This window comes from Pantherophis guttatus, chromosome 8 (genome assembly GCF_059756535.1).
Source record: "Pantherophis guttatus breed Tessera chromosome 8, ASM5975653v1, whole genome shotgun sequence".
Classification (NCBI taxonomy): Eukaryota; Metazoa; Chordata; class Lepidosauria; order Squamata; family Colubridae; genus Pantherophis; species Pantherophis guttatus.
In genome coordinates, this window is record NC_142070.1 from 18,412,023 (window position 1) to 18,436,289 (window position 24,267).

A 24,267-nucleotide genomic window follows, 5' to 3' on the forward strand; every position below is an offset into this window, starting at 1 on the left:
GATAATTTGGGGAGCTAAATTGCTCACATCTGGAAGATACACAAATTAGGCAAAGCTGCTGGCCTGCAGAATGAAAAGACAGATTTTTTAAAACCGGTTTTAATATTTAATTATTATGTTCCTCTGGACAGCTGTACCACCAACATAGCATGATAATAAAGCACTTTCATTCACAGGGGGAAGAACTGACCAAACTTCCTTTGAAATACATTGTTTTCTTCCATCGATTTAATTAGGATGGATTCCCATTTGGCTCTTCCATTCATAAAAGTATTTCCTGCAGCTCCACTGTGTAATTTTATTAGATTGCATGGTATACCTTGGCACCTTTGAATGGATTTTTCTTTTTTTATTCCTGTCACTTTCTTCCTTTTCTATTGAGTCTCTGAGATATTTTATGTAACATATAAACCTGCTTTTACTTTAATCCCTTTATGTACTTTTGTACATTACTTATATTTTCAGGTCATGACCACTCACGAAGGGATAAGTTGGTGTGAAAAATGTACTAGAAAATAGTGTTGTCCACTAGCCCTATCCATAATTTAATTGTGAATGAGAGGATAGACTGGTATATTACTGAAATCTGCCGATGGTGAAGAATTTCCCCTCATGGAGGCCTATTTAGTTAGTCTCTGTGCATCAATCTTGACCCCAGAGCAGGGGGAAAATTGTGCGGGAATTGTATACTGGGACTAGGGCTTGCTTATTATACTCAGAACAAACTCAGAGAGCTTGTATTTACCATTCTCCCAGCTGCATGGCAGCATATGTTTTTCAATTTCATTGCAAGGATGGTTATGATTTCGTCCAGGCTGCTAGTAGTACTGAGTAATTTTAGCCTCCTTTCCCTCAGATAGGAGGCAGAGTTAATGTTTGTCATGACAGCCATGTGCTTGTCCCTGTTTATTACAAAGGTAATAATTTTTTGCTCATTTTTAAACGTAATCAGATAGTTATAATATATGTATATAATGATGGTAATGAGAAGGGCACAAATTTACAAAGAGACAAACAATGTCATGAGGGCCCTAAAATGCTAATTATTCATAGCATTTAACGATGGAAAAATGGTAGCAAACAATGGTAGAAATCAGGGGTGAAATGCTACCGGTTCGGACCAGTTCAGACGAACCGGTAGTAAAAATGCTACCGATTCAGGCAAATCGGTATTTCTGACAATCAGCTGGGCAACGATCAGCTGTGACACGTGATTTATATTAGCTAGAATCATAGGATTTCCTGCTTTCTATATAATCTAAATCGCGTGGCACAGTGGATCCCCCCCCCCCCGCTGTTCTACTTACCTTTGCAGACTTGGAAGGCTTCAAAATGTTTCTTTTTTAGCATTAATCGTACACTTGGTAGCAGACTCACAGAACCAGTAACAGACTTCACCGCTGGTAGAAATATATTCTTTTGCTTGCTCTCATGACCTGCCAGTATTGGTAGCATCACCTGTAGTTATTCTTATATATACCTGCAGGTATAAAAGGCTAGAAAGGAGACGGCAACCTCCTCATTACAGTATTGGACTTGAACAAGATGAGACTTACATTCCACCAGGAGAATCCTTGAAAGACCTGATTGAGCAGTCACAGAGTTCAGGAAGTGGTTCAGGGCTCCCTCTATTGGTAAGAAAAGAGTACTGAGATCATAATTATAATGGTCAACCTATAATATAAGAATTGTCATCCTTTGCACACTTTGTTTGCGTTGTATCTCAACTAAAGAAAATAACAGCATTAGTATTTCATGAAAAATATAGGACAAAATCTGTAGGATACAGGTGAACACTAAGAAGAACCCTGTTTTGTAGGTTCTCAGTTCATGCTTTCGTTTTATTATTTTGATAGGATTTTGTCCATTTTTAAAACTACAGAAACTTCATTTTAATTTTGTATTCTTAAACTTCATTTTCATTTCAAAACAAATTGAAAGAATTTGAATCTTATAGGTGAGCTTTGTCCTCATTTTCCAACTGAATATTCACAACTGAATGAATTGAATATTCAGGGTAAACTTGATATAAAAACACTTGAGATGCATCTTAAGATAGACAGCTTTAGACTAGGAATTCCGGGAGTTGAAATTCAGACATCTTAATGTTGCTAAAGTTGAGAAATATTCGGTTAAGGAGTTGACTAAGACCAGGGAAGTCCAATTGCATATCTCTACTTAATCATAGAAGCTCACTAGATATCTGAGCATCATTTGTTAGTGAACACAACTCAAAGTATATTTTGTCCTGATTTTGACCTATTCAAGATATTTGTTGGCCACTGAGAGAAAAGAATCCTGGACTAGATAGGGCAGATCTGCAAGATCAGATCAAAGATCTACCATATTTTTTGGCATATAAGACGCACCGGAGTATAAGACGTACCTTAGTTTTTGTGGAGGAAAATAAGAAAAAAGGTGATTGGTAGGTGGATCGGCATCCTGGAATACCCCCAATCAGCTGTTCCCAGAGGTGAATTTTAGCAAAAGTTTCCTTGGTTGTGAGTTCTGTGCCTTGCTTTTTTTCTTTTTCTTTTTTTCTTTTTTTTTCTGTCTCTGAAACTCTGTTCCAGAAAAAAACTTTTTTTCTTGCCTCTGAAAGCCTCCAAAACAGAGCTTCAGAAAAAAAGCCTCTGAAGCTCTGTTTGGGGGCTTCTTTTCTGAAGCTTTGTTTCTGATGCTTTTTTCAGCCTCTGAAACCTCCGTTTGAGAAGCTGGGCGGGGCTACATTCAGAGTGTAAAACGCACCCAGATTTTCACCCTCTTTTTTGGGGAAAAAAGGTGCATCTTATACTCTGAAAAATACGGTAATACTATTAGCCCAAGAAGAAATATCAATTCTTGAAAATGGTTCCAACTTTTGAAAAATTACAAAAATTGTGTCTAGTTGGAAGTAGGTATAATTCCAACGTCTTATGTCTCTTAACAGGTACAGAGGACTATAGCGAAACAGATTCAGATGGTGAAGCAGATTGGCAAAGGTCGCTATGGGGAGGTTTGGATGGGAAAGTGGAGAGGAGAAAAAGTGGCTGTCAAAGTTTTCTTCACCACCGAGGAAGCCAGCTGGTTTCGAGAGACAGAAATCTATCAGACTGTCCTGATGAGGCATGAAAATATTTTGGGTGAGTGGCACGGCTAAATGTAATCTCTTGCATTGTCCAATCTTGTCTCGCCTGAGGTGAAGTTTGCCTCCTTCCTTCTGATCTTTTGAAGGTCTCTATTGTTAACATGTCTTCCTCTACTTTTTACTTCAGCAAAAGTTTTTTTTTATATACTTTTTGATATTTTAATTGTACATAATTATAAATATTTTTAGTAATTTAAGAGTAGAGCTAGGTTTTTCAGATAAGTACATTGCTGGGGTTATATATCCCATCATTAGCATCCTTCAGTCTCAAGAGACTATGGTATTGTGCTCTGGAAAGAGGTCCTAAAACAGCATCTAGTGTGACTAAAAAGACCAATTCGAGAGTGGCAATCCCTTCCGCATTGAGGGCAGATACATTCTGTCCCCTGCCCAGCCCCCAGATTTCGCTGGTTCTGGGACTGCCTCTTTGCCTCAGCCTGCCGAACAAGTGTCTCTTCGAATTGGAGAAGGCCATGCTGCGTCTTTAGCCTCCAAGCTGAACGATCGGAGGTCAAGGTTTCCCACTTATTAATGTCCATTCCCAGGGCCTTTAGGCAATTATATATCCCATTGCTACTTTATTATGATGAAGTAGCTCCTACTGTTTTGTAGCTGGTCTTCCACTAGTTTGGCTGAATCGTCGTCCATTTCTCAGCTCAGCTTGCTGAAAAGCCCATTAACTATCCTAAATTTATGACCTAGAGCAGGGGTGTCATACTAAAGGCCCGGGGGTGCTTAGATCTGGCCCACGGGATCTCCCTGGAAACAGCAAAGCACTGGCCCACGGTGCCTCTGCCAGCAAAAACGGAGCTCGGGAGGGCCGCATGCTGCTTTCCCGAGCTCCGTTTTTGCTGCCAGAAGGCTGGCAGGAGACCGTTGCAGCTGAAAACGGATCTCAGGAGCCCGTTTTCACTGGCAGAGCACTCGGGCCCCACCTGCGCCCCTGACATGAGTGATACCGAGTTGGCCACACCTACAGTACCCTTGCCACGCCCACCCCGGCTCCCTGAGATCAAACACAACCCTGATGTGGCCCTCAATGAAATCAAGTTTGACACCTCTGGCCTAGAGCATCACTTCCAGTGCAAAGCTGGGTCTCCACATCTACATTGAAAGTTTTTGTAGAACATTTTAAATGTGTTTCAATGATTTGTAACCACTATCCGGAGGTGAACATGTTGGTTGTTATTTCTTCAAAAAGAGGTAAAAACAGAACAGATGGTTTGCGAGAGATAGAGAGAGAGACAGACAGAGATGGATAAATATAGATAGAGGAGAGAGAGAGATCTGTTGTCTATTTTCTTTGCTTTAACAAACCCTCTAACCTGTCAGCTTATTATTTTAGAAAAAGCCACATGACATGCTACTGCAGTACTGCAGCAGAGCAAGTACACACTAGGTGTTTTTGTGTGGGTTTTGAAGATTAGGTGCTAGACCAGGTACTTTAATTTGTTTTCCCAAAATAGACAAACTGGTCACTGCTGCGAACCATATGCATGAAATACTTGACATTTATTCTATGCAAGTAATTTTCATATTGTAGCTTAATTTTCCCAATTCATTTTCAATATTGATTGTTGATTGTTTCCTGATTGCTTATTTGTACCCTATGACTATCATTAAGTGTTGTACCTTATGATTCTTGATGAACGTATCTTTTCTTTTATGTACTTTGAAAGCATATGCACCAAGACAATTCCTTGTGTGTCCAATCACACTTGGCCAATAAAAATTGACTATTGACTATTAAGTCACAAGTGAGATAATTGGAAAGGTACAAGTGAATTTATGTTTCTTGTGTTGCAAGTTTTAGTCACAACACTATACATTATACTCAGCTGAGAGACAACAAAGGGAAATAATAAATTTATCAAATAATTATTAAAATTTAGATTTAATAATATAGATAATCTATATTTATCTGTTCTGAGCCAAATTTCAGGTTTGGATAATAAACCTTAAAAACCCCAATGTGCTTCTAATTTTGAACATGTAAAGTTTTGTATTTAGAAATGTACAGTATGGAGCAATCTGAGCTGTTCCTAGAGAAAGCAGGATGACTTTGGTGAAAATGTTGTAGTTCAGCATCTTGGCCTTAAAATTCTCTAATTCAGAAAGGTGCAGTACAAACCGTTCTCATCTGTGACAGTAAACGAATCGTACTTTTGATGACTTCCTTCAGCATAGAGACCAGAAATGGATTCCAGGTCTTAATACTTTGGGACCTTTGGAAAATGCAGATAGATTTCTCTAACTCCTAATTTAATCCCAGAATTCAGGGCATTTTTATTTAAATTGAATTTTGAAGAAAAAATCATTACCAGAAGCACCAATACCACTAGTAAATATTTTGGCCAGCATTATCTTCCCTTAAGGTGAAATTCTTGAATAGAAAACAAAGAAGGTAATGATAGTTCCAGATTTTCCTCTACAGAAGAAGCTTTCATTGGTTCAGAAGCAGATCACCTGGCAATTAAATAAAATTAATTGAAAACACATCAGTTTTCCTGATGTGGCTGAGTTAAAATTATTGTAAATTACATGAATAAAAATCCTGGAACAATAATAAAAAATTCCATGTTAAGAAACCAATGGCTAGTGGCTAAAAGACTATCAAATATGTGATACTGTGATATTAAGATGAGACTAACATTTTTTTCCCCAGATGTATTGGACACTAAAGATAATGTTTAAAAAATGTTTGCTGCTAATCTGACTCTTAATATAAATCTATCCTACTATTTCTTCATATCCTTAAGTATAAATAATAGGATGTTGAAAAATGAATATAATTTAATATATTCATGTACTTTTGGATTAAATACAAAACATTCAGAATCTTATCACATCCCAATGAACTGTACTGAGCATTGGGTGCTGCATGCAATGCTATGTATTTGTTTTATTTATTAAATTTTTATGCCTATTAAATTTTTATGTGCTAGGGAATCTGGGTTTGCTGTTTCTTAAAAATTACTAATGACATTAGAAAAATCTTAAGGAGGCGCAATGGCTCGGCAGTTAAAGACGCTGAGCTTGTCAGCTGGAAAGCTGACAGACGGGATTCAAGACCTGAGCGCTGTGTGAAGGGGGGGGGCTCCATTACCCACCCCAGCTCCTGTTCACTTAGCAGTTTGAAAACATACGAATGCAAGTAGATAAATAGGTACCACTTCAGTAGGCTCCTTTGGCTGGCCACATGATAATGGAAGTGTCTTTGGACTATGATGGCTCCCTTAGTTAAGAAATGGAGATGAGCACTGCCCCCTAGTGATGGACATGATTGGATAGGGGAAACCTTTACTTTTACCTTTTAGAAAAGTCTTGTTTTAATTTTGTCTTTAAATTTGTCTTGTAGGATTCATTGCTGCAGATATTAAAGGTACTGGATCTTGGACACAACTTTATCTGATCACCGATTATCATGAAAATGGATCTCTGTATGATTATCTAAAATCTACTACCTTGGATACAAAAGCGATGCTGAAACTGGCCTATTCCTCTATCAGTGGATTGTGCCACTTGCATACCGAGATCTTCAGCACCCAAGGCAAACCAGCAATTGCTCACCGGGACCTCAAAAGTAAAAACATTCTGGTGAAGAAAAATGGAACTTGCTGTGTAGCAGATCTTGGTCTGGCAGTTAAATTCATTAGGTAGGTAAAATCTTGCATATCTTAATGAAGCTGAGTCTGTTAAACATTTTTAAGGGGAAAAAAGTTCATCCTCTCTAGCAGCCAATCTGTTGTGGTAGGAAGGAACAATTTTGAGGAGTTGAATACCACAGCTAATGTTGTGGTCTGTCAGCCGCCGGCCCCTCCAGCAGCCAAATCACATGAGGTGGCATGGGAGTCAAGGCCAGCAGCCTGAGAGCTCCAAGAGGAAAGAGGGAATGGAGCTGTGGAGGTGGAACCTGGGCCATCTATCAGCTCTAAGATGGAGAGTCAACAGCCCCCAGGTTTGGAGGTGGCTGATGAGGAAGAGGAGGAACAACTGGGTCCAGTGCCTGATGCGCTGATGCGCAGAAGGCAGAAGAGAGGAGAGCAGTGGAAATCTATGGGCCGATCCTTGGCATGGAAGAGCCACTGCTGCTAGCGAAGCCCCACCCTAGCTCTGGGGATAAAAGGCAGGGGGCGGGGAGATGAATAGGTGTGGCAGATCTCTCTGCTGGACAGACTTGTTAGCCTGCTGTGAGAGAGAGAGAGACTTTTTGCCGGGGCTGCTGGCGCTCCTAATAAAGGAAACACTTATTTAACTACAGAGGTTTTGTCGTGTTTGGGAGCCGGGTCAGAAAAGCTAACTTTGCAACCATTTCAAAAGGTCACCATCATCCTATGATGATATTACCCACTGGAACAGTGATGGCAAATCTTTTCGGCACCGAGTGCCCAAATCAAAATCCTCATGCATGCATGTGTGTGTGCACATTGCCAGAGCCCCGGAAACCTGAAGACCAGCTGGCTGGCACACGCATGCCTGTTTTTTGGGCCATTTTCAGGCCGTTTTTCGGACTGTTTTCAGGCCATTTTCTGGCGCTTTGGCACCCATGAAGACCAGCTTGCCAGTGTGCATGTGCATGTCGGAAAGCAGCTCTGCGTGCCACCTCTGGCATGGATGCCATAGAGTCGCCATCACGGCACTAGAAGGAGTAGAGAGAGGATGTGTGAATTTTGTGGCATCATGAGAATAAACCAGTTTCATCTAATATGTTTTCAAATGGAAGACGGTCCTTTTCAGTAGTTTGAATTATACTGCCAGGGCACAGGTGCCTATGAGATAAGACCACACCTAGAATAATACTAGCAACCAGTTTTGGTCATGACGTTACAAAAAAAGATACTCAGACTTTGGAAAAAGTGCAGAGAACAGCAACTAAGATGATTAGTTTAGTTTAGTTTAGTTTAGTTTATTTGTATACCGCCCTACTCCCGAAGGACTCAGGGCGGTGAACAGCCAACAATAAAATACATAAATACACAAAATTTAAAAACCCGATAAAATCAAATTAAATTATTTGGCCCAGACAAATTAAAATACCCCAATAATTTAAAAACAGATTAAAATTTACATATTTAAAAAGGGAAGAGATTAGGCCAAGCCCGCTTGATGGAATAAAAAGGTCTTCACAGCACGGCGGAAGGAGCGCAGATCCGGGATCCTCCGTATCTCCAGGGGGAGCTCATTCCAGATGGTAGGTGCTCCCACAGAGAAGGCTCTCCCCCTAGGGGCCGCCAGTCGACACTGTTTGGCTGACGGCACCCGGAGGAGTCCCTCTCTATGAGAGCGTACTGGCCGGTGGGAGGCTATTGGTGGTAGTAGGATTAAGGGCCTGGATGCTAAAACATATGAATAACGGTTACAAGAATTGGGTTTGACTAGTCTAGAGAAAAGAAGGACTAGGGGTGACATGATAGCAGTATTCCAGTATTTGAATAGTATTCCAGTATCTGCCACAAAGATTGGGGGGGGGGGTCAACGTATTTTCCAAAGCACCTAAAGGCAGGACAAGAAACAATGGATGGAAACTAATCAAGGAGAGAAGCAACCTGGAACTAAGGAGAAACTTCCTAACAGTGAGGATAATTAACCAATGGAATGGCTTGCCTTCAGAAATTGTGAGTGCTTCATTACTGGAGGTTTTTAAGAAGAGACTAGACAGTCACTTGTCTGAAATGGTATAGGGACTCCTGCTTGAGTAGGGGCTGGACTAGAAGACCTCCAATGTCCCTTCCAGCTTGATTCTGATTGTGATGCAGAGACACATTAATATAAATGGTTCTGTTCCTAAACATTTTTATTAGCTAAGCATCGTATGTCTTGATTAAGATCATGAATAGTAATTCTTTAGTTTTTTGTTTCTCGCCATGAAAGCCTTAGCATCTGAGGTGTCTTAAGATACTTGTAAGAGAAATATAATTGTAACTCTCAGTATCAGAATTCCAATTTATTGCTAGCAAACTCTCAGAAAAGTCTCCAGCATCCTCTGCTGAATTCTGAATTTTGCAATTGAATGCTTAATGTAACATTTGGTATGGATTGTGTTGAGCATTTGGTTAACACTTGACAAGCTTTCTCTGTAAGAATAATTTCCATTGAGATTATCTGATAATTCTGATTTGCATAGATATAATTTTAATTTGAAAAGGAGTGGGCGTTTCTCTTTTAATAGCAGTTTTCGAAGAGAAACTGCTTACATACTTAATTTTTATGTCTCTTTCCCCTCACCACCCTTCTCCATCTTCCAGTGATACAAATGAAGTGGATATCCCACCAAACACCAGAGTAGGAACAAAACGTTACATGCCCCCAGAAGTGCTGGATGAAAGTTTGAATCGAAATCACTTTCAGTCATATATTATGGCTGACATGTACAGCTTTGGGCTCATCCTTTGGGAAATAGCAAGGAAATGTGTTTCTGGAGGTAAATATTTTAGGCATGGCTCCATGCCTTTAACATTATATTATCATCTTTTAGTATCTACAAAATTTGTGTTGGAATGTATTATGTGTCGTCCTCGACTTAGGAACACAAGTAGGAACAGAACTTCCAATGTTAAGCAAGGTGGTGGTTAAACAAGTCACACCTGACTTTTATGACCTTATTTGCCCCAGTTGTAAAGTGAATCACAGCAGTGGTTAATGTAATCATGTGGTCGTTAACCAAGTCCGTTTTCCCCCATTGACTTAAAGTAGTGACCAAAATTTGGGAAAAGTGTATTTTCTAAAACTAGCTAATAACACCACTTTTTTTTTTTTTTTTGGAGTAGTACCATAAAATTATGTATCGATGGAAAGATAATTTAATCAAGAATGTAATGCAATAACTTTTATGAAGGATTTGATACTAGAATTCCAGTTACAGTATAAAGAAGAAAAGTGAAACACGTAGAAAAAACGAGATATACAAAAATTATCACCATGTCAGTTAATACTTAGTTGGGTAACCTTTAGCATGAATTACAGCCTTACAACATCTTCCCATGGAGTGAACCAAGTCTTTTAGTTCTGCAACTGTTATAATGTGAAACCAAGATGGAATGATTGCTTCTATTAAAGGTAAAGGTAAAGGTTCCCCTCGCACATATGTGCTAGCCATTCCTGACTCTAGGGGGCGGTGCTCATCAAAGCCGAAGAACCAGCGCTGTCCTAAAATGGCTCCATGGTCATGTGGCCGGCATGACTAAACGCCAAAGATGCACGGAACGCTGTTACTTTCCCACCAAAGGTGGTCCCTATTTTTCTACTTGCATTTTTTATGTGCTTTCGAACTGCTAGGTTGGCAGAAGCTGGGACAAGTAACAGGAGCTCACCCCGTTATGCAGCACTAGGGATTCGAACCGCTGAACTGCTGACCTTTCGATCAACAAACTCAGTGTCTTAGCCGCTGAGCCACCACGTCCCTTTGCTTCTATTAACTGGGTTTTATTGCTGGGTCGTTTCTGACTAACAAGATTATTTAGTTGGCTCCATAAATTTTCAATTGGGTTAAGGTCTGGGCTATTCCCAGGCCATTCCAGCAGTAGAATATGATTATCTTGAAACTCCAAAAAAAAAAAAAAAGGAAAGAAAGAAAGAAAGAAAGAAAAGAAAGTGGTGTTATTAGCCATCAAACCTCAAAAATACACTTTTCCCAAAAGGTTTCCACAATTTTGGCCACTACTGTAGTTGTTGGAAGTTGGCTGGGAAGATCACAAAAGGCAATTTACATGACCTCAGGATGCTGAAACTATCATAAATACATGCCAGCTGCCAAGAGGCCAGATTTTGATCATATGGCTATGGGGATCATAGGGGATCATAAGTACAAGGACCACTTACAAGTAACTTTTTTCAGTGTCCTTGTAACTTCGAGTGGTTCCTAATAAATGGTTTGTAACCTCAGGACTACCTGTAGTTAGATTTTTAAGGTGCCATAAAATTTATTTTTGCTGCAACCTGTTAACCCAAGCTATTCTCCAGAAAATGTTTGTGTATTTTTTTTTAAACAAGAACGAAAAAGAATTATAATAGCTTTTTAAAAATAATTGGTGGCACTAAACTAAGTCCCTTTATACTCTTGGGACTTATTATTCCTTTTCTGGAAGGTCTTACTTAGCCTATAAAGATTTATTCTCTATTTTAATAGACTCTTTTAAAGATGCAATATTTCATAATTGTAGTGGGAATTTGGAGTTCATTTATGGGAACTCTTGTGGTTATAAAAATTACTGCTTAAAGCAAGAGCACAGCTGCTGTTTGAGCAAAAATACAATGAGGTTGATTTTGCTGAGGTACCATGATTAACAAGGAGATTAGTTAGATTTAAGAGCAGAAATATAGAAAATACAGGTGTTACTTGGCTTTAGAAGGCCTGCAAGTCTGTAGGAAGGAACACATTATCCTGATAAAAAATTAATTCTGGATTCAGAAAGATTTGGAATGCTAACCTTTTAAAAACATTTTAATTTATTGTATTCTTTGTCTTTTGACTGTTTAATGTTTAAATGTTTGTAAAGTGAAATCAGCATATTGTGGTATCCTTTTTAAAGGGGCATAGCATGAAGATCTATTCTAATAATCTGAAGTTATGTAAAAAAGGAAGTTGGACATTTTGGTAGTACCTTTTATTACTAAAAAATCAGAGGACAGCTTAATCTTGGGAAAGACCAGGTTCTAATTTTCTTTCTAAAGTTTTCATCGTGAGACTTATAAACCCATTACTGGAAAAGGACCTTCAGCTTTAGCTGGTTTATATACCACCCCACAGTGCTTTATAGCATTTTTTGGGGGGGTGGGGGAGGTGTTACAAATGTCAGCATATTGCTCCTAACAATCTGGGTCCTCATTTTATTGACCTTGGAAGGATGGAAGGCTGAGTCAATTGTGACTCATCCCATCAGGATCGAACTCCAGACTATGGGCAGAGTTTGCATGCAATACTGCATTCTAACCAGTGGTGGGTTCCTCCCGGTTCGGTCCAGTTCGGCCGAGCCGGTAGCGGTGATGATATGATGTCACCGAACTGGTTCTCCCCCTCCCGCCCTCCCACTCCCCCACGTTATTTTTATCTTTATTTGGTCCCACCCCCAATCTATTGCTGCCTCCTGAGTCCCAGCTGATGACTAGAGGGAAAAAAACTGTTTAAACTCTTGCTGCGGGGCTTCAAAGGGCCGTCCTACAGCTGATCAGTGTTAAAAGCCAACAAATGAGTTGGGTCGTAAGTGCGAGGACTGGTCGTAAGTGCGAGGACCTTCCAGAAATGACTCTGACCAGCTAGCCACGCCCACCTAGTCACATGACCTCCAAGCCACACCCACAGAACCGGTAGTAAAAAAATTTAGAACCCACCCCTGATTCTAACCACCAGGACTCATCAGCTATGATGAGGAATGATCAGGGAGGGATGAAGACAGCTCCTCCCTGATAGTTCCCAGAGCATATATTTCATGTATGTGTAGTCTGCTTTAGTGTGGCAAGATTTTGTTTATAGATATGAATTGATAAACAAATCTGCTTCAAAGAATCACTATGAGTCTTTCTTGATTTCTGAACCCCAGCAACTTTCTAAATCAGGGGTGTCAAACTCAAGGCCCGAGAGGCCGGATCCAGCCTGTGGGATGCTTAGATCTAGCCTGTGGGGGCTGCCCTGGAAACAGTGAAGAACCGGCCCGCAGTAACTCTGCCAGTGAAAATGGAGCTCGGGAGGGCTGCATGTGGCCCTCCCAAGATCCATTTTCGTTGGCACAGGATTGCAGAAGGCCGTCGCAGTTGAAAACAGCTCAGGAGCCCATTTTCGCTGGCAGAGCGCTCGGGCCACCACAGGCGCCCTGACACGAGTGATGTCGAGCTGGCCACGCCCACCCTGGTCACACCCATCCCGGCCCCGCAAGGTCAAACACAACCCTGATGCGGCCCTCAATGAAATCGAGTTTGATACCCCTGTTCTAAATAAATTCTCTTTCACCGTATTGATCAGAATAAAATATAGCTTGATCTTTTTCCTGCCGCTATCCATATCTGTTTTGAGCTTAGTTAAATTTCTAAGTTCTTAGTCTCACAGGAATGTTTAATTGGACATGATTTATATATTTGCCAAATGGTTTCCTTGCTAGGTATTTTTGAGGAATACCAGCTTCCTTATCATGACCTTGTTTCCAGTGATCCTTCATATGAAGACATGAGGGAAATAGTATGTATCAAGAGATTACGACCTTCATTTCCCAATAGGTGGAGCAGTGATGAGGTAAGGAGACCATTTTCAAAAATAAGATTGTTTTGTCCCAATTATGTTTTTTTTTTTTTAAATTTGAATCACGTGTTTTAAAAGAAGAAAAGGAATACCTAAACGTTAGGACACTATTCTTACTTTAGGGAGGTATTTTCTCTTCAGTCCATCCATTACAGGTAGTCCTCGACTTACGACTACAATTGAACCCAAAATGTATGTTGCTGAGACATTTGTTAAGTGAATGTTGCCCCATTTTACAACATTTCTTGCCACAGTCGTTAAGTGAATCAGTGACAGTTGTTAAATGAATCAGGTTCCCCCACTGACTTCGCTTGACAAGGAGGTTGAAAAGGGGGATCACATGACCCTGGGACATTACGCCCGTTACAAATATGAGTCAGTTGCCAAGCGCCTGAATTTTGATCATGTGACCATGGGGATGCTGCAAAGGTCATAAGTGTGAAAAAAAGGTCATAAGTCACTTTTTTTCAAAGCTGTTGAAAATTCGAATGGTCACTACACGAATGGTTATAAGTCGAGGATTACCTGTACTGAATGCTTTTGAAAATTATTGAATAAAATATAGGCACAAAAAAGAGATTCCTAACCCTAATAACGGAAAACCAGAGGTGTAGCTTAGAGAGAGAAATTTAAAAAAAAAAAAGATTCTAGAAAAAGGAAGTAGAAAAGCCACTTTTAAAGCATCGATGGATTGTTGTTAAGTAGGAATCAGGTTGAATTTAAGAGCACTATTTTTACCTCAAAAATAGTTGTAACTTTTATATTCTAATCTGTTCCAGTGGTTTGACATATTTGCTTGAAATATTGTTAATAGTTTTTTCTCATGAACAACGCAACCATCCAACCAACCCATTTCTAGGCATGGCTAACTTTTAAGTACACTGTTGACTGGATCGGTCTAATTCTTCAACTTCGGTGTTTGCGGAATTCTTAACCCTATGAATCCCTAACTAGGATGGCCAAAATTTGTGTGATAAGGAATGGAGATGGATTGATAAGTGGGAAGACAAGAATATGGACTGGATAACTACTGGATCATATGATATATGATCCAAAGAGGGTATCTAGGGAATTGTGTTTTTTTTCTATGCCCTTTATATTCTCCCAAATACAGTCCTAGATAAATTCTTTGTAGAATATGTCCCAAAGGTGCTTTTTCAGGAGGCAACTGGACTTTCTTGTTTTTTCTTTGAAGATGTTTCGCTTTTCATCCAAGAAGCTTCTTCAGCTCTGACAGGATAATGGGAATGGAAGGATTTATATTCCTTGCAGACAGCCGATCTAAGCACTTGGAGGTTTATCTGTGCCCTCAGGGTCACCTGAGTAGTGCTCCTGGTTCCTGTAATCTGCAATTTTTTTCTCTGGAAATCCATTCCTACTCCCACACCATTCAAAGGGTGTTCATCCCAAATTGTATAGCTAATTGTATAGCTCACTACTCACGTGGCCCTGAGGACACAGGTAAGCCTCCAAGTGCTTCAACGACCCTCTAAAAGGATGCAAATGACCAGCTGTCTGCAAGGAATATAAATCTTTCCATTCCCCACCATCCAGTCAGAGCTGAAGAAGCATCTTGGATGAGAAGTGAAATGTCTTCAAAGAAAAAACCAGAAAGTCCAGTTGCCTCCTGAAAAAAACACCTTGGGGACAACCATGAGCTGGGTGACTGAGAATAATCTCTTGTTACAGATGAAAATACCTAACCTGATATCTGTAAATATGTGTGCTTGTTTATATGTCATTGTGTGATGTCATTGTGTCACTTACCATTGGTTAGTACTTACCATTAGCCCCGCCTTCTCTGTATATAAGTTCTTGCTCCTCCCAGATTAGTGCCTGTCTAATTGTGTTCCTGAGGAAGAAAAGAAATAAATATTACTATTACAAGAAAGCCTACAGTCTCTTATATATGGGCCTAACCAGGATAACCAAACTAGCAACAAATTGGTAGCAAGAGGATGGTTTGGTAGGCCCAACCGAACATAAAGATGCAAGACTCACATAACGACAAAAGAAGACCTGCCACCAGATACATAACGAAAAGAATGGCAGCTCAACTAACTCCTGACAAATATACACCACTTGAAAATATTAAGAAACAAACGCAATTACAAGAAAATGAACTGCTAACACCAAACAAAGAAGATGAGGTAAAAAGAAAAATACTAGAATTAATAGAAACAACTACAGCTGAATCAAATCTGCTTGTGAAAATCCGCAGCATAATAAACGACCACGGAACAGCAGCAGATAACGAAAATAACAAACAAGAAAACTGCAAGGTAAGAAATTCAACCCCTGACTTCAAAAATGACACCAAAGATGGCGACAGCTTCCCGCCTTTTTCATGGCAGCCATCTTACCCACCTAATACCTCTAAAATGCCTGACCAATTACTAAAAGAATTCCAAACCTCAAACTACGAAATAAAAAACAAAACCTACCAAGAAGATGATTACCCGAGTCCAAAAACAAATAAAAAACAATTATTTAAACAAAACAAAGCTCAACCTACTGAAGTAGAAATAGACAATGCTATACAGGTGCTAACTGCAGCACTCGGGACTAAACTAACAATACCAAACAAACAACCAGAAAATGAAATAGAAAATTCTAAACTACCATCTACCAAAGGCCAAAAAGAAATAGACTGTCTAAAGAAAGGCCTAGCCACCCGAAGAAAGACAAGCTGGCAATCATACTTACCTACTGAAGAGCAGCTCCCTGAACAACCCGGCTCCATTGGCAATGGCGGCCCGCCTCAAGCTCCACTTACTGACGACCTCAGAGAAGACTCCCCGATGAGCAGAGCAGCACCCCAGGCATTCTTCAGTCACCAGAGGCCCTCCGGAAACAAAGCAGAGCAACAGAAGGCCGTCTGGGACTTCACCCCAGGAGCTGCAGACACAGGAACCTCCCTCATCGACTGCTGGAGAAAAATGAGGACTGAGCATGCCCAGAACGAGCCTGCAAAGAAAGAAGAAGGAAACATAAATACAAGTCAGCGCAACATAGAGATAAGTAAATACAGACATACATCTACCATACCCAGGCCTTATTGTGAGTATGCTAAGGTCTTAAATCATGGACAGCTACTAAACATGAATAACACCTCACTACACTCAGGGACAATACCTCCAGACTTTATAAAATTGAAATTAGATGGAAGCAACTTAATGGAATGGGATCAGTGTTTACAGATTGTATATATGAAAGAAAATGTTTTATTTTTTATTGATAACCCACCAAATAAGCCTTGGACCTATGAAATAGACTGCCTCCACCACAAAGCATACTATATGTTAATTGTTTCTATTTCCCCAAGTATACTCCCCAGTATAGAGCATAATTTAACTGTATTTGAAGTATATCAAAAATTATTCAGACTGTTCTATAGCAAAAATGTAGCCACTACCACAAAAATCTCTAGGGAATTCTATTCTGCCAAACTAAAACATGATACATCCATGAGTGAGCATATCTTGAATTTAAACGCTGTAAGAGCAGACCTTATTCAAAGGGGAGAAACCATTTCTGACAACACCATGAAAAGCATTATAATTAACTCACTAGATCACAGCTGGGATAACTACATTACACTAATAGATAACCTAAGTATAGAGCAAATTACTTTAGAAAACCTTACCAATAAGCTTATTACTGAAGATAGACTTAGAAGAGAGCGATATACACAACAAAGAGAAGGTAGAAATCAAAGAAGGACTGATTTCAGGGCCAGAGACAGATACCCACATGAATGTCTCACATGTGGATCTGAAAGACATCAGAGTAGAGACTGTCCCAAGAATATAGGATACAGTGACTCATATAAACACAAGGATAGAAGAATACACTTTTTAGACAGAACCTCCCCAGATTACAGGTATAAGAGAAGAGAATCACCACACTCTAGAGAAAGACAAACATACAGAAATAACCCTAGAGAAAATAAGAAAGGATCACTATATGGAATAAGAAATAATAACACTTTGATATCTGATTCACTCAACACCTGGCTCATAGATTCAGGAGCCACATGCCATACAACTCATAATAGAGAAATATTAAGTAACTTCACTGAAAAGAAATATTATATTAAAGTAGCAAACCAAAATAGAGTCCTAGTGAGAGGAATAGGAGACACGCATATAAAAGGTATAGGAAAAATAGAGGGGGTACTATTTGTGCCCGAAATTCCAAATAACATATTGGCAACCCTAAAGTTAAGCTTAGACAATGCAATAGAAACCACTTTCAGAGGTGGAAAGGTATTCATGACTAAGAACAACAGAAACATAGGTAAACTATTTACAAATGATGGACTAACATACCTACTGCCACAAGATAACGAACTAGTCTATGCAAACTATCAATTAAGAAACAAAAAACCAAATTCAGATAGCCATGATGAAAATAATGATAAGAATGCATCAAACACTGATACTAATATGTCTGAAAATTTAAACAATGGAAAACCTATTCACGATAATTGTAGTCACTTACTCCACAGAAAGCTAGGACACGCGAGCTTTCCAGTCATACGAAAAATGTTAGAGTGTTCCGAAGATTTAAAAATAAAGAACTGTAAAAATTACTTAGAATGCTCTGTATGCAATTCTTCCAAAATTAAAAACAAGCCAAAACCCAAAAAAGCCACCCGCACCACACAATCAACCTTTCAACTAATTCATATGGATGTAGTAGGCCCATTAAAACCTTCAATTAAATACAAAAAAAGATACTTCCTGACCATAGTCGATGACTATAGTAGATTTGGTTTTATATACACCCTTAACCACAAAAGTGAGGTTTTCAAAAAATTTAAGGAGTTCTTTAAAATGGTAGAAACACAATACAATACCAAAATCAAACAAATAATGACTGACAGGGGGTTGGAATTCCTATCCAACGAATTTTCAATTTGGCTAAAATCACAAGGAATATTGCACTTTAAATCTTGTCCATTTTCCCCATTCCAAAATGGAGTCTCTGAAAGGAAGAATGGTTTGCTACAAACCATGGTTAAATGTGTGTTAGATGATGCTGGTTTAAACCAGTCATTCTGGGCTGAAGCCCTTAATTATTCCAATTACACTATAAATCGCTTATGGTCCAGTACAATCAATAAGACCCCATACGAACTCATGTATGGAAGGAAACCAAAAATTGGGCATTTACACGTATTTGGTGTATCTGCTGATGTATATGTGCCCTCACAGTTAAGACGCAAAGGAGAGAAAGTATCCAAAAGACTGATATTTATGGGGTACGAATCAGGAACCAAGGGATATCGCTTCATTGATAAAAATAATCACTTCATTGTATCCAGATCTGCCGTGTTTCATGAACACATGAACTGGTCAAAATTACATCTCAATGAAATTTACCCAGAATCAAAAAATATTACACACACGCACGCAAAACATCACACATCAGATACGAACCCCAAATCCACATCTACTAACAGAATCAAATGCCCAGTAATAGTTAATGATGAATGGAAAAAAGGACACCCCACTTTGAAAGTAGATCAATTAACCGAAAAAGAAGCTAAGTATATGCATAGCGATGAACATCCCCAGAATAGGCCCACTAGATCCAATAGGGGCATAATTCCTAAAAGATTAGATGATTACGTACTGTCTATCCAAGCTAAACACCTGACTCCTAACACATATGATGACATACTTAAGCTACCCCTAGAAGAAAAAAGTAAGTGGGAGGAAGCAATGAAAAAAGAGATGGACAGTTTGAGAGAACTAAATGTATATACACCAACAGACCTGCCCACTGAGAAATCCCCTATTGGCACTAGGTGGATCTATAAAATCAAGGAGCTAGAGGATGGTAAATTCCTATACAAAGCCAGGTTGGTGGCTCAAGGCTTTGCCCAAAGATTTCCGGATGACTATGAAGACACTTATTCCCCAACCGTTAGATCAGAAAGCGTGAAAACAGCACTAGTGTTAGCTTCTATCTTAAATCTGGAAGTATATCAATTTGACGTGCAGACAGCCTATCTGCACGCTGATCTAGATAAAGAAATTTATGTGAAAGCACCCCCAGGAAAGGATACAAAAAAGGGAGAAATTTGGCTATTAAACAAGAGCCTTTATGGACTAAAACAGTCCGGTAAGCGGTGGTATGAGTGCTTATCAAAGATACTTAAAAATATGGGTTTTGTAGCTACTTCACCTGATTTTTGTTTTTTCACAAAAAAAAATAATGATTCTATTGAATATGTTTTGATTTATGTTGATGATATATTGTATTTTGGACACGACAAAATTAAATGTGATAATTTCGCTGAACAACTAGGCAAAAATTTCAACTTAAAAATATTAGGAAAGGTAAATAAGTATCTAGGAGTCCAAATTGACAAAACAGATAAGGGGTTCAAATTATCTCAGAAAGACAAGATTATGGAACTCATACAAAAATGTAATTTAATTAATTCAAAAATTTGTGATACTCCTATGTCAACTGATTTTTATAGGAATGTGTATAATGAGTACGAACCATTCAAGGATAACACGTTATATCGATCAATTATTGGGTCCTTATTATACATATCTAATTGGACCAGGCCTGATATCACCCTTGCTGTAAATTTGTTGTCAAGACATGTAAGCAATCCTAACTCATACCACTGGGAAGGAATTAAGAGGATTCTAAAATATCTAAAGTCTAGCATTGATATGTGCTTATTCTTAGAACCATTCATTTCTGAAAAACCAACTTTGACCTGCTACGCTGATGCTGATTGGGCTACTGATTCAAAAACCAGAAAAAGTACTTCTGGATATGTTTTTCTTATAAATGGCTGTGCGGTGCACTGGTACACAGGCAAACAGAATTTAATTGCCACTTCCACAGCGGAAGCCGAATATGTTTGTTTATCCAAAGCGGTCAACAATCTAACTTGGTTCGATGACTTGTTAACCAATGTGTGGGATGAACCTGTTTATCCAATTATTATCAATGAGGACAATAAGGCAGCAATTGATATATCAGCTTCCGAAGCAATAGGTCAACGATCTCGACATATCGATATAAAATATAAACATGTAAGACAACTGTCAAGTATAGGATTTATTAAAGCTATCCATTGCAATACTAGTGAACAAATTGCTGATATCCTCACTAAGCCATTGCCAACCAAACAACATATGTATTTGACTTCCAAACTTGATGTGCATATATAATCTTAATAACCCACCATTAGTTAGGTATTTTAGAGGGGGATTTGTTACAGATGAAAATACCTAACCTGATATCTGTAAATATGTGTGCTTGTTTATATGTCATTGTGTGATGTCATTGTGTCACTTACCATTGGTTAGTACTTACCATTAGCCCCGCCTTCTCTGTATATAAGTTCTTGCTCCTCCCAGATTAGTGCCTGTCTAATTGTGTTCCTGAGGAAGAAAAGAAATAAATATTACTATTACAAGAAAGCCTACAGTCTCTTATATATGGGCCTAACCAGGATAACCAAACTAGCAACATCTCTACAGACTTTGTAGAATATGGATACATATAAATTATTTTACAAACTGGCTAAACAGCAAGTAGCTCTGCAAAAGATAGTCTGGGGATGCTGAGAGTCTTCTGCTCCTTGTTTCCACTTTTGTAAATTAATATGGGAAATTGCTTTTCTGAAGCTGATATACTGATATTTTCCTTTAGGGGAAGGAGGGAGAAAGTAGTCTGTACACTTTCCACTGAGAATTTATAATGAAGCAAAATTGTGTTTTGGAATCAGTAGACCAGTAATTGATGTATTGCAGACAAAACTGCCGACAGTTATGGCGATGCTATGCAGAGGTCATTAATCTTGTTAAGTGGTACAGTGTAATGCTATTATTGTAGGAGACAGCTGTGATTTGGGAATAGCAGTCTTCACTTAAGTATTCTGCAATTAGATTTAAAAAGACTTAAAAATGGCAAGAGTTGTAAACAATCTTGAGTGAGTGATGGTGGGGGCATGGGCAAACTGGACTTTTTTTAAAAAGTGGGAAAAAAATAGAGTAAATTGCAGGAATTCCACAGAGACGTTTGCTTACTACATTTACTGACTTCTTGGTAATCTTCAGTAACTTAACCCAATTCAGGTTTAAAATAGCACGAAACTGAGTAGTTATGTTATATAAATTGCAGATCTCTTATTGTAAGTTCAAATCAGCCCCAGAAATATCTTCCTATCCCCAACATTTTAAGAGATACGATGCGATTGAACCAGAGGTGGTTTCACATATTCTTACCACCAGTTCACCATACGCACACTCGCTTCTTGCGTGCGCACACCTTCTGCACATGCACCCGGTCTTCCACGCACGCGCTTTGCTCGCGCATATGCCTTTTGTGCATGTGCCCAGCTTCAAAAACGTGGCTAAATAGGATGGTATTACATCGGGGGTGAGGGAGAAAGAAGAGCCACCCGCAGTCACCGCTACCGGTTTGTTCGAACCAGTCCGAACCGGCTGAATCCAATCTGGATTGAATCCAGATTGGAAGAGAACTGGAGCAGGATATTTGTTCTAACAACAGTTTTAGGTGTAATCTTCAGATATTGCTATTCGATGAAAAAAAATACATATCATCAAATGCTGAGAGAACAAATATATCGTCTGAATGTTATTAATCCCACTGATCTAGTTTCATTTTGAAGGAGAATGAGATTCTCTCAGAGGCCAAGTCTAAACAGAACTATAGACAAAGATCTAGTAACCTCTACATAATCAGAGCAAAGAGCAAAATAAGGTGACTTTTTCATGTAAGTTTCCTTGCTCACATGAGTTCTTTTATTTAGAATAGATTTTTCAGTAATATTGAAGTGTTCTGTCTATAATGCCAAATAGGTAATACTGCCCTATGAAATATTCTTCATATATGTTTGTGTGTGTGTGAGAGAGGGAGGGCGAATGCTTGTATATAGATGTAAATATATGTATACCTATTTCTTTTTCACAGTGCCTACGACAAATGAGAAAATTAATGAATGAATGCTGGGCTCATAACCCTGCTTCTCGGCTCACAGCCCTACGAGTAAAGAAAACACTTGCCAAAATGTCAGAGTCACAGGACATTAAGCTTTGATTCAGCTAACAAAAGCTAAAGCTCAGAGAAAAAATGGACTTTCCTTCTGTGTTTCAAAGAGACAGGAAGAAGAATGACATGCCTTCAGTAATATGAACCTTGAATACAGATTTTTGGCAAAGCATTTTGCACACTGGGGCAGAAACCTTTCCAGGGGAAAGAAATGTGGCTCAGTCAAGAATTTTTGGTTCCTGTATGACCGACCAGACAAGAAGACTTTTAGCCTACTTGGAGATTAATGCAAGAAAATGTATCGATAATTGTTTCTAGAATATGTATGCTGCTTTCTGTGAAAGCCTTTATTATTAATATTGTTATTAATATTTGAAGTTTTTAATTTTCATGGGAATGAACCATTGCAGTTGCAAAGTCCAAGGAAAGAATTATTTTCTAATGCTAAAAAAATACAAAATTGCATCCAAAGTCCTATTACAGTGATGGCTAACCTTTTTGCCATCGCATGCCAGGAAGGGGGCGTGGGGGAGGTTCGTGTGTGCATGTGCCCACACCCATAATTCTATGCGCCCCGCACATGCGCGCATGACCCCCCTCCCCCCTGCTCCTGGCATGTGATGGCCCAGTAGGACCGTTTTTCTTTTGGTTGGACAGGAAGTGATTTTTTTGCTGTCCCCAACCTCCAGAGACTTCTAGACAGGCTCTGGAAGCTGGGGATAACAAAAAACGTCACTTCCTGTCCAACCGGGAGTTGGGAAATGGGCCATTTCAGGCCTCCAGAGGGCCTCTGAGGGGGTGAGGAAGGCTGTTTTCGCACTCCCCAGATGCATAGAGAGGATATGGAGCCAGGTGAGAAAAACGGGCCTTCTCCCCCCTACCCCCAGGCCTTCCGGAGGCAGGAAATAGCCTGTTTCCCTACTTCTGGTAGGCTAGAAGGCCCGAAAATTAGCTGGCCGGCACGCACATGCACACCGTAACAGACCTGGTGGGCCAGGCGACATGGCTCCACATGCCACCTCTGGCACACGTGCCATAGGTTCACCATCACGGTCCTATTATTTCCTACGGATAGAAAAAAAAATTGTTGCACTCTTAAAATGACCCAAACCCAATTTTAACTTGTTATGCAGGATGCATGCTACACCTGAAAAAAAAAAAAGGCTCACCCATGAATTTGCAACCAAGCAGTGCCTTGAATAAAGGAGATACTGTCATGCAGTTCCTTGTGCATAACTTTTAATATTTTACATTTATGAAACTTGCAGGAGCATGTCATCAAAACAAATTTCTCTTGGCCAATTTTAAATTGTCATACTTGTAGAAACATGGACTTTGGTCATACCCACGGGGTGTATGCTCTGCTCATGGAAATATGGGAGTGATATCAGCATATAGTTATTCACTTAATGAGACTTATGCAAGTTATTCTGACAGAGGACTGTGCCTTTGAGGGCTTTTTGACACTTTCTGGCCTTTTTACACGTGGTGTTTTCAAAGGAATGTCTTATAGAAGGTTTGTTAAAAGTTGAACTTGTGTATTCTCACTAGCATTTCAATGGTAAATGAAGCTGTTCCCAAAATTGCATTAAAAACCTTTTGCCTTAAGGTAATTGACTTAAAATAAACTCTGTTGATAGAAATGTTTCTAGAGAAAAATTAAGGTACTGTTTCCTTTTTTTTATTTATTTTTAAATATATATATATAAATTGGACACCAATAATCCCTTTCCAGCATCCGGTAGTGTAGGTGGAAAAGGATAATGTTATTTAAAACTTTTAGCCAAGATGCAAAAGTCTGCATATTTCGGAATTCCTGTGGTACTTTCTCCCAATTTTGCATTTTTAAACAGCAAAAATA

General features: G+C 39.2%; 1 protein-coding gene across 6 annotated transcripts in view; it reads left to right on the forward strand.

The window, feature by feature from the left end:
* The window catches only part of BMPR1B (bone morphogenetic protein receptor type 1B), a 203,646-nt gene extending 179,581 nt beyond the window's left edge, over positions 1-24,065 (forward strand). For all 6 annotated transcript variants that reach the window (XM_034440501.3, XM_087875291.1, XM_034440503.3 and 3 more), the window contains 6 exons: positions 1,487-1,634; positions 2,930-3,122; positions 6,486-6,783; positions 9,373-9,548; positions 13,219-13,349; positions 22,329-24,065. In XM_034440501.3, the coding sequence (XP_034296392.1) occupies positions 1,487-1,634; positions 2,930-3,122; positions 6,486-6,783; positions 9,373-9,548; positions 13,219-13,349; positions 22,329-22,454 (1,072 nt within the window). In that variant the 3' untranslated portion in view covers positions 22,455-24,065. The remainder of the gene's footprint in view (positions 1-1,486; positions 1,635-2,929; positions 3,123-6,485; positions 6,784-9,372; positions 9,549-13,218; positions 13,350-22,328) is intronic.
* The last annotated feature ends 202 nt before the right edge of the window (positions 24,066-24,267 follow it).